The sequence below is a fragment of the Brachycentrus maculatus genome, unplaced genomic scaffold (assembly GCF_059751285.1).
Source record: "Brachycentrus maculatus isolate JH-2025_06_01 unplaced genomic scaffold, ASM5975128v1 h1tg000498l, whole genome shotgun sequence".
Classification (NCBI taxonomy): domain Eukaryota; kingdom Metazoa; phylum Arthropoda; class Insecta; order Trichoptera; family Brachycentridae; genus Brachycentrus; species Brachycentrus maculatus.
In genome coordinates this window covers 130,265-144,239 of record NW_028281244.1, presented here as the reverse complement: position 1 = coordinate 144,239, position 13,975 = coordinate 130,265, and the positions used below count along the sequence as shown (strand labels likewise).

At 32.4% G+C, this 13,975-nt stretch overlaps 1 protein-coding gene across 4 annotated transcripts in view; it reads right to left on the bottom strand.

The window, feature by feature from the left end:
* LOC148301934 (uncharacterized) overlaps nt 1-13,975 on the bottom strand; it is a 204,780-nt gene that overhangs the window by 78,492 nt on the left and 112,313 nt on the right. For all 4 annotated transcript variants that reach the window (XM_088272469.1, XM_088272468.1, XM_088272467.1 and 1 more), the window contains 3 exons: nt 5,578-5,788; nt 4,761-4,976; nt 3,739-3,958 (listed from right to left, as the gene is read on the bottom strand). In XM_088272469.1, the coding sequence (XP_088128595.1) occupies nt 3,739-3,958; nt 4,761-4,976; nt 5,578-5,788 (647 nt within the window). The remainder of the gene's footprint in view (nt 1-3,738; nt 3,959-4,760; nt 4,977-5,577; nt 5,789-13,975) is intronic.

Below are 13,975 nucleotides of genomic sequence, written 5' to 3'. Positions count from 1 at the left end.
ACAATTAAATCTCATAGTAGGAAGGTATGTCGGGTTCTGGAACCACTAAAAGATAAATAGGTCAAGGATCTTTACAGAAAAGGTCAAACATGACGAACTAATACTTAATATATGTCAGGGTTGGCTATCCTGCAGCTCATTAAAAATCTTATTCAAAATATTGATTAAAAAAAACTGTAATATCACCATCTTACAAAAAGTGAGTAACAAAATGTCAATGAGTCAATAGCGTGATGTAACAATTGTTACTTAACGATTTAAATATTTATTCGTTTAAAGTAAACTAATAGTCGAACCGCATTTGTATTTAATATTTATAAGAATATAGTGATAAAGATCCTTGATAAAATGATAAAGATATAGAAAAGAGAGTGGATGCTGAGCTGAAATCAGTTTAATCAAATAAAAATTTACTTACGAAAGCTATACAAGCAGTATACAACGGAGTCTTGGTACTAAATCTAAATGATGTAAGTTAAGCATGGAGTTGGCAAAAAAAGGATTAAGTTAGACTGAATGCAGTCGAATCCAATCTCTCAGTCGAATGTGCGTCAGAGCGATATTTGAAAGATGTTAAAAAAAAAACTAACTAACTTACCATCACGCCGCTTCCCAGCAGGGGTAGGCAGAGAGAATCGAACGCCACACCACTCTGTCTTTGCAGACATTCTTTGCCTCTTCTACATTCATGCATCTCCTCATACATACCCGACGATTATTACGACTCCTGACCCGGCCGCTTTCAAGTATTTGACATACCTGATTGTGCCAAGTTTGTGAAAGATGTTCAAACGGAAAAATAAGGAAATAATCCAAGGCTGAGGTATACATTATCGACAAAATTAAGGAAGGTGTGTTGAGATGATTTGGACACGTGGAACAAATGAGTGAAGAAAGAATGGTAAAACAAATTTATGGCGCGAAATTAGTTGGATGTAGGAGTAGAAATAGATAGAAAAAACTCAGAATGATCAGTATTTTAAATATTTGGACAGGTGAGGAAATGAGTGTGGAAGAAGCAAAGACGGTTTACAAAGACAGATAAGTGTGGCGTTCTAATCAACCTGCTTACCCCTGTAGGAAGCGGCGTGATGGTTTGATGGTGATGATATAGTATAGTACCTTTTTGCCCTCCGATGTTCTCAATGCTATAGTTCTCAAAACCAGTAGTGTTTTTAATAATAAACTCAAAAGTGGTCTTATAAAACGTCAAAATAAATTATACGAAAATACACATAAATTTTATGCGCCCTTGATACGATAGTCCATTAAAATCGCGGTGTTCAAGATCAAACATTAATCATTATAAACATCGAACAAGAACGTCAAAAAAATATTGATGTTTATAAAAAAAATAAGGTTATAAAATCAGATGTGATTTATAAATAAAGAAGTCGAACGTTTCGTCCTCGTTTATCGTTATCAAATCAACCTTTTTGCAAGTTATTTATATCAAAATACGTTTTTTTGAAATAGCAAACCTTGTGTTAGGTACAAGGTTATATTAGATTACTTATAATATTTTACGTGATACAATTACGGTCCGTCTGAGCGACCATGATGACATGCTAATAGTTTTTACTGCATCTTTACTAAAACGCTAAAGGTCTGTGTATCAATATTATAGGTGTCTCGACATGAGATGAAGATTTATCGATTTTTATAAAAGAACAGGTTAACATACATTCCATAAAGGCCTTTGCTAAAAAAAAAATATTTAACTCAACCATATATGGTCCCGGGAAGTAGCATGTAAAAATAGAAGTATAATAAATAAAACTTCCGAAACTTGAGTAGTGTGGTTGTCAATCATGGATTAGAATTAGTTAATGTTACTGTACTGTAGATTTTTGGAACTTGGAACTCATAGGCTAGTTTAAGTGATCACGCTGTAGACACGTAATATTCACCATTCTACTAATGATTGACAACCACACAACTCAAATTTTGAAACTTTATTTAAATATAAGCATGATTATTCACGAATTCTTTCGCATACTAGGAGGCGCCTGAAAATATGATTTTTAATTTTTATCAAGCTTATATTTTGACCGATCATTTTATTCGCAACCGTATTAAGTGTGTTCCAATCCTTGTTCACAAATGTGGTTTTCTCGAGGGTTCACATATGAAAGAATATGTCAATTATACGATTTATATATTTTTTTTCTTTCAATTTCTTATTTCTTTCTTATTTTTAATTTCATTGTTTAAATAAAATGTTGTAAAACATATATGGCTGACTAAGTATTGCACCCACCACTTAGTCAAGTTGGAATAAAGAGTTAAAAAAAAAATAAAAAAATATGTAAGTTCAACATAATGGAGAAGTATGGTTGTCAATCATGGGTGAATGTTATACGTGTATAAAGTGTTCACTTGAACACTAGCCCATGAGAGATCGTAAGCCATGTAAATACCTGGACTTCCATGGTCTTTTTTATCCATATTGAGATATCAATATAAATAACTCCTAACTGGATAATCCGAGATTTGTAAACAAAGAATTAGCATACTCAAAATATTGTGATTAAATGACTAAATGATTAATGACTAAATCCTCCCCTACTGTCCATGTTCCTACCGACGAATGAGAAACTGTTCCTACTTACCAACTATCCTAATTTTTTCATAATTTATTCTGAGATTTTAATTTTAATTTAAAAATAACCAACCATAAGAAGTGGAGAAACCCAGATATGTGAACAAGGATTTGGATACACATTTTTTTTTGTAAATAATTTATAATTTGTGGTCACCCTATTTCGAGGCGTGGTTGTGTCGTTATGGAAGTGTGTAATTAACGATTGGCTAATTAGCCGGTAACGTTCGCAATAACGGCGTTAAGGCGGTCAGCTCGTCCGTTAGTAGCGCCGACTTCCGGCGCGCTGTGCGCACTGCGCAACACAGAGGTCATCCAGGAAGGATTTCAGTTGCTTTCAGTAATTCCGATTAATTTAATTACAAAATATGATGAAAATAAGCAATAATTAATGGACATTACACCAATCTTCATGATCACTTTACACACGTGTAACATTCACCAATTATTGGCAGTGTAACATTCACCCTTGATTGACAGCCACACTACTCAAATTCTTGGAAGATCTAAATACATATACATATATGGTACAATTTGGAATCATAGTGCATAAATCACAAAAATTTCACTAAAACATCTATTGGTGAGATGAAGGAAGCTTTTTATTGAGCAGAAATTCTTTTATATGTATGTGAGGTTCGAATTCTGGATTATAATCACACACATGAGAAACGCCAGAAAATATCTTTTTCATTTTTTTATTTTAGCTTATAATTTGACCAGTTAATTTATTGTTGGGTAACATATCCAAAATAATACAAGGTTTGTTGGATTGAATTCTACATTTATTTATGTATATGTTAATACGTGACGCGTTTCATCTTCTTAGGACATTATCAAAAATATAATGTCCTAAAAAGATGAAACGCGTCACGTATTAACATATACATAAATAAATGTAGAATTTAATCTAACAAACCTTATTTTATTTTGGATATATTACCCAGCAATTTAATATGGAATTCTACCAACTGTCTGCAGTTACAATAAGTAAGATAATTTATTAACAACATTTTAAGTGTGTCCAAAAAAAACTCCTATAATTGGAGATAATCCAGATTTGTGAACAAGTATTTGGACACACTCAAAATATTGTCAATATTTAAGATTATTAATATTGACCAGATCAGGTTTACCTTGGTCGAGCTCATGTCCATCATGCTGGGGAAGGTCGGGACTGTTCTGGGCCCCCCCTGCGCGTAGGAGTAGTTGGCGAACATACCCCCCACGGGCGTCTGGGGGGCGGCGGGCGCGGGGGGCGGGGGCTGCTGGGGGTGGTGCGCGGGGTGCGGGGGCAGCAGCCCCCCGAGGGGCGCGAGCCCGTTCGTGAGGGGGCGCGGGACGCCAAAAATACCACTGAAAAACGAAACAAAATCAATACTGCGAGTTTTTCATGAATTGAAAGAAAAAAAGCTTTTATTTAGAATTTTTTTTTATTTAATTTTTTTTATAAATATTTGGACACACTCAAAATGTTGTGTATGTATTAATTGCGTTTTTGAGTTTAAGTTTTACTAAGTCAATACCACTATTACTAAAAATCTATTATCACGCGTGTTTTGATGCATTCCAAATTATATTTAAATACTGCACAGTGTTTTTTACTAAGTAAAACTGGTAGTTAATAATTAAAAAGTGATATTTACTAAGTATAACTTTTAATTTTACCACAAAGTGACTGCCGAATCAGTTATTGTATTTATTTTATTGCACCATATTTTCAGTGTCTTAATCTATGTTCACAAATCTGTAACAGTATTAGTACCAGTAATATATTTTTTTTTATATTGATAACTCAACAATATGAAGAAGAATATTGAAGTTTGCGTATTTACAGATTTTATAACCTGTTACAAATGAAATAATCTTATATGCGTTTCAAGAGTAACTTTGCTAAATATATATTTTTTAAATAATGAAAAAAAAACACTCAATTTAACCATAGATGGTGCCGAAAACTCGCGATTGAAAGAAGGCATCAATGTAAGGATAAATACAAATTAATTTCTTTCAGTAGCGTTGTTATAAATCATGGGTGGAATGGTGAATCTTATACTTGTATAAAGTTATCACTTAAACCAGCCTATATGTGTTTAGATATTACCACAAGCGTCTGTCGAATCAATGAAAGAAAAAATAAAGATAAAATATTATTTACCCGTTAGGATTGGCGTTGTTATATTTGGCGGCCAGACTCCTCATGAAGTCCGAGTAGTTCCTGGCGAGCACGTGCGGCGGCTGGGGGGCGCCCTGGGAGGCGGCCAGGGGGCCGAGGGGGGGCTGGTTGGGGTGCGCCGGGCTGGGCCCCCGCTCCGCCGCCCCCTGGGGGGGCGTGCCGGGGAACGAGCACGTCGAGGGGGTCACGCTGCGGGATCTGGAGAGACAACGAAGATAAGAATTGTATTTATTGAATTATTAACACGATGGGTGCGTCGTTAAGTGCAATAGAGTTTCTGCTCAATAAAAAACTTCTTTTCATTTCACCAATAGATGTCTCTAGTGAAGTTCTTGTGATTCAAGAACAACAATTTGAAATTGGTTCATTTATATAGAACTTCCAAGAATTTGAGCAGTGTGGTTGTCAATAATGGGTAGAATTGGTGACTGTTACACGTATGTAAAGTGATCACTTAAACCAGCCTATGACGGCCGCCAGCCCCGTAAATGCCCAGACTTCCATATTCTTCTTCATCTTTGATGAGATGTCAAAAATATTTTAGTTAAAATCTCTAAAAATAATAAATCTTCGACAACCAGAAGTAAATAAGGTAAATGCTGAATCATAAACCGATAGAGAGCAAAGCATTGAGAAGTCATCGAAACGAAGTATTCATTACTTGAGTCGTTAGTTGTTTCACGAAAACCGAACGAGAAAAGTAACCGGAAGAAATGGAAGGATACGGAAGAGGCCTATATCCGGCAGTGGAGAACAGGGGGATCATGAAGAAGAAGAAGAGTATTATAGCACTGCCAACCTGCTGGAGGACCTGTCCGGAGTGTTGTGGGGGCTGAGCCTCTCGCTCTTGATGCCGGCCGCGTGCAGCGGGCTGTTGTTGTTGTTGTTGTGCGCGGCCGCCTCGAGGGCGGAGCCGTTGTGCGCCGCGGGCGCCCTGCGGCGGGGGGCGCGCGCCCGGGCGCCCAGGGCGGCCCCGCCCCCGCCCTGGTCGGAGGCCCCACCGGCTGTACCTGCAGGCAAAAAAAAACAATTTATCAACCAAATGAATTTTAAATATTCAGAATCTTTTCATTCTTCATTTATTCAGGGATCTCGTCATACATACATGGTGCATAGGGCACTGCATCATATAAACACAATGTTATCTTGATCATCAACACGTGAAGGAAAGGTGGTCAGCAAATAATAATAGTTTTAATTTTAATTGAATAAAAATAATTTTAATAAAAATAAATTGAACTACCAACAAACATAACTTATAAGTGTACGTTAAAGGGTTATTTATGTAAATAATAAAAACGCGCTAATGGTTACTGTAGTACCCTTTTTGGACTTTGAATACAATAATATAAATATAATAAGTATATGCATACATATTTTTATTAAATAGTCTTCACGGCAATAAAATACATATTTTGGTAACGTGGATTACAAAAAAATTAAATAAAAAGATCAATCCACATATAATAATCGATCGTTGAACGTTCGAGAAAAATGTGTTATCAATTTTATTTAAGATTTAAATAAAATATTTTTAGATAGATAGAAGGTGTCAATGCTAACAAACTTTGATCCTACATAACATGACATTTTATAAATCCGCTGACCTTGTTAATACTTAATATCTGTTTTATAACCATTCCTGGAATACATTGAAAAGATAACGTGTCAACTAAGAATTGTAGATAACTTACATAAAACGTATATAGTTGATATGATTTACGTATTTTTAATTTTTAAATATAATGCATTTTATATCATAAAACAACTCTGTTTTAACGACTTTTTATTGGTACACATTATCCAACCGGTTTCGAGAAGAACCTTATCATCATCAGGGTTTATGTACTAAATTCTATAACATTGAAATACTCTTTATTGATGATGATAAGGTTCTTGTCGAAACCGGTTGGATAAAGTGTACCAATAAAAAGTGGTTAAAACAAAGTTGTTATATTTTATAAAGTTTATAAAATGTGCCACAAAGTATCTGCGAAAAACATTCAAGAAATGATACATTTTAGTTTTTGTTTTGTTAAACGTTAATAAAATTGAATGTAAGACCTTAATGTGAGGGACTAGGCATATTATTACACTTTTTACAGTATTAGCAATTAATGCAAATAAAATGTATTTTTCTATGTTAAAAAAATATTCATGAAAAAGGGATAAATAATCAATAATATTATTGAAAAAAACCCCTTCTTAGAACCACCGAAATGAAGACTCTACGACCGATTACAGGCCTAACACTTCGCGACAAAGTAAGAAACACTGAAATGGGAAAAATCTGCGACGTCGAAGATGTTGTGCGATGGGGAACAGTAAGAAGACGTTTCTGGAGAAATCGTGTATGGGAAGAGCAAGTTCAGATCGAGTGGTGAGGATAGCAGCAGACAGCAGCTTAAGAGGTAACAGACCCCCAGGAAAACCACCTAAACGATCTTGTCTGGTCTTCCACCTTCCAAGTATAACTAAAGAAAAATAAGAATAATGATATTATTTATTTCCTGCTTAAACTGGATAATCAGATGTTTTTTTTATCAAATCAACTTCGGTTTGAATGTTGATATGTCAAAAATGTCTATTATCAATTGATTATATTGAAAATTACCGGGAATATTACAATAAACATGTCATAGATAAGATTATAAAAAAAAGATTTGTGAACAATTTAAAAAGGCATCAGAAATTTTATGATTGAATCAAACCATCCTAACCGTATACAAGAAAATTTTACACGCAATTAAAATTTACTATGATTTTTTTTAAAGAATTTAAATTCACAATTATTTTTTAAATTTAAAAACTTTTATATCTAACTAGCTAACTAACCATCACCCCGCCTCTCCGCAGGAGTGGGCAGAGAGAACAGAACGCCACATCACTCTGTCTTTGCAAACATTCTTCGCCTCTTCTACTTTCTCATACCTCATCTCCTCATACATACCCGACATAAACAATTTTATAATACCACTAAATGAGATTGATTTCATTAAGTGGTATTTCACAAGTGTTTTTTTTATTTATTAATAATCAACATGTCATTCTACAAAGTAAATACCGAATCAATAAATAATTTGGATTCGTAATGTTTGAAGAGCTATTTAAATAAATTCAGTACTTTCTAAAGAAAAAAGTCAGAAAAAAATAAACACAATACAATAAAAATTAAATTTTCCCTGGTTTTTTTTGAAATTTCTTAGTGGAACTGCATTTTCATATTAGAAAGATACAAATATTTATATAGTTTTTTCAGTTTCATTTTATTTGACTAGTGATCCGGTTTCATCATTGCCGACATCAGCAGACTGTTGGTGTCGATAACGACGAAACCCAGTGACTGGTAAAATAAATTAAAAGTGGAAAAACCTACATGGTTTTTCTTTTATTATATGAAATGAATTGCATGCTAGTTGGAATTATTAAAATAAAATTAAACGCTTGTAAAATACCACTTCATGAGATTTATTTCATTAAACACGACTAGTTTCGAAAACTACAGATGTATAGTAAAACTATCAAGCAATAAAAATCAGGTATATATGTATGTGTAGAGTTTGGGATTAGAGAGTCGATAGACGAAATATATGTGATAGATTTTTTTTTCAAACAAATAATCAGGATATTTGTGATTTTCTAAGCATTTTTCCTGAAAACCTCCATCTTTTCATTAAATCTTTTAACTTAAGATCCCGATGAGATTGAGAATAGCACCCATTGTGTTGAACCTAATAAATCATATCACAAAATTTATTTGATTAACGTACTCGCAGGTCTTTCACTGAATTTATGACGTTTTTTTACATGCTTATATTAATTATCTATCACAGATAAAAATATTTTTTAAGATATGAACAAGAAAGATACATTGTTAGTGACGTCATCGGTTCAGAATGATATCAAATATCTACCAAGTCTGTAAAATACAATTAATTTTTTTTTGTTGTTGTAATAAATCGCAAAGCTTCATGTGAGTTTTATCTGCAGGCATAATTATAAGGACAGCCAAGATAGATAAGACAAATATTCTCTTTCTTTAAACCCTTATCCGCACCCTTAATGGTGCATAGGTCACTGCATCATATAAACGCAGTGTTATCTTGATAGTTAACACATGAGGGAAAGGTGATCAGCCCTCTGCTTCAGGTGCCAGTCCAGGGATATATTGAATAAATATTAGAATAAAAAAATTGCTTATGTTTATTTGACCCTCCCCCCTCTTGGGAATCGAACCCAGGACCTCCAAAATGGTAGCCGAGCGTGCCATTACGGAGACGGACACTATAAAAAACATAACGCAAATAAATCTTTAAGAAAATGGTTTGATATTTATTTATCAAATTGATATCTGGGCTATGGAACAATATATTAAAGTATTCTACAAAGTAAACGCAAATTTACATCGAAAGATTATTAATTTTTCTTAATGTAGTCAAAATGCATTCTCTAAGACTGTTGTGCGGCAAAACATTATATGATAGATGTTCGAATGGTAATATAAGGAAATAGTGCAAGATTAAGATAAGCATCATCGATAAAATTAAGAAAGGTGTGTTAAGACGGTTTAGGCATGTGAATCGAGCAAATGAAAAAAGGATAGAACAAATTTATGTGGCGAATGTGGTTGGTAATAGAAGCAGAGGAGACCGAGGAAAACTTGGCATGATCAAGTATTTCAAATACTTGAAGGGGTCAGGTCAGGAGTCGGGTATATCGGTGGGTATGTATGAGGAGATGCATGAATGTGGAAGAGGTGAAGATTATCTGCATGATGCAATCGGTGTGATGGTTAGGTCGTTTGATTGTTAGTTAATATTTTCTTGTTTTATTATTAATCTGAATCGTAGATGGCAGTTTGAAAATAAAAATCTTGTTGACATATCGAAAATAAAACAGCATGAATGTAATCAAGATTGACACATTTCCTTGAAGTATAAGATTACACAAACCGTAAACATCACTTACAAAGATGACTAATATTACAAATAAAGTTACCCTTTTTGAAAAAATTCATAATAATCGGCTCTAAATCAACGTACTCTCGTTTCAATTTACAAGTTCATCCACCTCCCATAGTACATACTTGTAAATTTCATGATTATTTTTAAAGTACAGAATTCATTTCACCGGAGACCACCAGAGAGGTGACATGTCTGGTTTTTTAAAGAATGAATATTGGATATTTTTTGTTTTAAAAGAAAAAAAATTAAAAGTAAAAAAATAAAATATTTATATATATAAATATATATATATATATATATATATATACATATATATATATATATATATATATATATATATATATATATATATATATATATATATATATATATATATATATATATATATATATATATATATGTATATATATATATATATATATATATATATATATATATATATATATATATATATATATATATATATATATATATATATATATATATATATATATATATATATATATATATATATATATATATATATATATATATATATATATATATATATATATATATATATATATTTACTCCCTATCCTACAATAACACTTTAAAACCATATACATAATTATTTCAATGCAAAAACGGTGTTTTAAGAAAAAAAATAATTTCGTAACATTTCACCTGGATTTAGAGAAAAATAAGTTGCGACTTAACCAATTTTGGGCCTTTATATTGGCTAAACGGTATTTGATAATAACACTGAGTGCGTCGAAACACGTGTCACAATACAGTTTCACGATTAGTGGTATTTACCAAGTAAGGTCAAATTAAGAAATGGTTCTCAGTCATGGGTAGAATGATGAATTTTATTAAAATTATAAGCTGAAATAATAAAATGAAAAGGATATTTTCTGGCGTTTCTCATGTATGTGATTATAATCCAAGATTCGGACCTCACATACAAGAGTTTCTGATCAATAAAAAAGCTTCTTCGTCTCACCAATAGATATCACTAGCGAAAGTTCTCGTGATTCTTGTACAATGTTTCAAAATTGGATCACAGAAATAAATTAGATATTTTGTTTGATTTACAGGCTTGCTCACCGTTCCAGATAAGTTATACAAAACGTCGAATTCGTGACATAAAAAATGTTATGTTGTATAAAAAACTTATACATTTTTAAGTACTCCTTCACCTATATACTCACCGATTCGATAATAATGTACGCCCACTCATCCGTAAACGATACGTTTTTTTGTTTTATTTTTATTTATTTATGTGTATATTATTGTACAGCGAAGGTCGAATTACGCTCGAATCTGTATCAAGAAATGTCAAGTTTAATACAATGTCAACTTGAAGTTCGAAACGTAATTTATTCTCAAATCCGTTTAAGAGCGAGTTAAAAAAGAAACATTTGGTGCGCTGATGAATGCATTATGTATACAGAATATTAAAAATATAAATTCATTAAATAATAAATAAATTAATAAGTACTAAGTTCGATATATGTATTAATAATTCGATATATGTATTAACAAATTTTCTATTGGTATTAATTTTTGTTATTGTTAAAATTTGGAGTACAGAAATTATTCATGATTTTGCTTATACGTAATAGCAGTGGTAACCAACATAAAAAAAACGGCTGGATTAATGTTTTAGAAAACATTAATACAGCCGGATTACAACGAATCTATTTTTTTTTTTAATTTTTATCACTACTCTGCTTCCCCGCAGTTGTAGGCAGTGCGGATAGTAGGCCACACCATTCTGTCTTCGCAAACATTCTTTACGTCTTCCACATTCATGACTCTGCATTTTCAACTGTTTTCAACTATATTTGCTTCAAATTTTTGTTCACCGTTCTTTCCTCTCTCTCTCATTCGTTCTATCAAGTCCAAACTATCTCAAATCACATTAATTATATGAAATCGAATTTTCATCTTAGGCTTCTATTATTTTCTTTTATTTGTGCTCATTATAAATTGTAAAAAATATTTATTATTATACGGAAATTCCAACTTAATAGTGACAGATAATTAAAAAAGAAATTAAGTAGTAATACAGGTCTTGTAATTATTATATTGATTTATGTGAGTAGTTTTACAGTTTTATATATTGAATTATGATATTTTATAGAAGGATATGGAAGTTAGGATATTTACAGGGCTTACGACCTGATAGAACATACTAATATTTTTTTGGAACTCAGACATGTATTCGTATAGTCACACATATCGTCTTCATCCATGTTGAGATGGTAAAACATAAAAATTACTTTTCTTGAATGTTTTTCGCAGATACTTTGTGACACATTTTAAGGTTCTTGTCGAAACCGGTAGGTTAAAGTGTACTAATAATAAAAAAGTGGTTAAAATAAAGTTGTTTAATATTATAAAGTTCATAAATATTACCCCTAAGTGGAGAAACCTAGATTTGTGAACATGTGGACACACTCAAAATTTTGCGATGGTTAATATATCCTGTATTCGCTATTTATACGCAAAAAAACGGAATTTTTAAAGGACTAGATGAAAATCTGATTATTGAAAAAATGTTGGTGACCACTACATTATAGTACGGTCATCGATAATCAATTTACGTGTTCAGGAACATTAGAAAGGTCAGTGCAATAAATTTTTCTGGGTAAAGCAAATATGTTATTCATACCGAATAATATTTTTACTTTTTGCTCATGTTGTCCTGATATGAGTGGGAGTGTGTATTGTATCATGGGGCAGTCATTTAATATTGAACAATACGGCGATAAATAAGTCATGTGCTAAAATATCACATTGATATTAATTTTCCGAGTGTGATAGAATTATATCGATTTAAATCGTACAGTTATTATTGTATTAACATAATATGGTGATGTAAGGAGTAAACTTGCGCAAGATATATATATTATACATTCCGAAGGAACGAATTTTTATAGCGTTCACTTTGCTTTCATCCTTAAATAACCCAATTAAATAAAGAAGTAAAACCACAAACTAGAACTTTTAATGGTTAAGACTGTAATGATAATAATTAGCACTGTATGTTATTTTTTGAAGAACTTTACCAGGAATCATTTTAATGCGATTTTAAGAGATGCAACTACATACCAGAGAATTGTCCAAATCGTGAATGCATCAGCGATGGTATGCGTGTAAACTGGCATTTCGAGAAAACTATTTGAAATCATTAAAAGCGGGTAAAAGGCTGACGAAAATTCTAAGAAAGAGACAATCATTACTGCTTTCCCGTCATAAAATACTTAACTAAAATTGGAAAATAAAATTTCAAAGCACCTAGTCAAAATTAACGGCAATGAGTTGCAGAGACACTCTAATAATTTTATACTGATAGTTTTCTCGGGAATTCGAGATCAGGTTGTTTGATTTGAAATTTTCTTTAATTCCAGGCACTTATGTCTTAAACAGGTAAAATACAACTTCTGTATTCCGTAAATGCGGTAAAAAAACGCGGCTCGACCGTTCTGAAGCATTTCTCGGAACTCAAACAAAAGTCTTCGCTCTTGTTCCTTTTTGTGACGCTGGGTCAACATAGGTTACCTGGACAGGTACCTACCTAACCTCGGGAGAGACCCCATTAGTACGAGGGACAGAGACACATGCTTACTTGGATGTCCTCGGGAGAGAGAGATGGCGTCCGTTTGACAGGACGACTACGGTTGTCTTACAATATATCCTGCGAGGTTGTAAAAGACAGGTAGAAAAGGACGCAGGAGTATTGCAAGTCGCAAGGGACAAATAGTGTGCAAAAGAATTTTGGGTAAATACTAATGTAATACACTGCCGACCAAAGGGAACACGTGGTTAAAAAGATCTCGTAAAATATAACTGACTAACTAACTGCCCATCACGCCGCTTCTTCGCAAGGGTAGGGAGAAGGATAGAACACCATTGTACACTACCTTTTCCAAATTTTATTTATTGTTTCGGCATTCACTTTGTGGTAAGACATGATGAAATTCAAAAGAAAACACTTGGTTTTTACCACATGAGTTATATTTATTTTTATTTTATTTTAACGATTACTTTCGGAAGCTATGCTTTCATCTTCAGTTCTAAATATAGACTGTTTATATTTAGACCTGAAGATGAAAGCATAGCTTCCGAAACTAGGCGTTAAAATAAAATAAAAGTAAAATTAAAAAAGAATAAATAATAAAATAAAAATAAAATAAAAATAAAATAAAAATAAAATAAAAATAAAATAAAAATAAAAATAAAATAA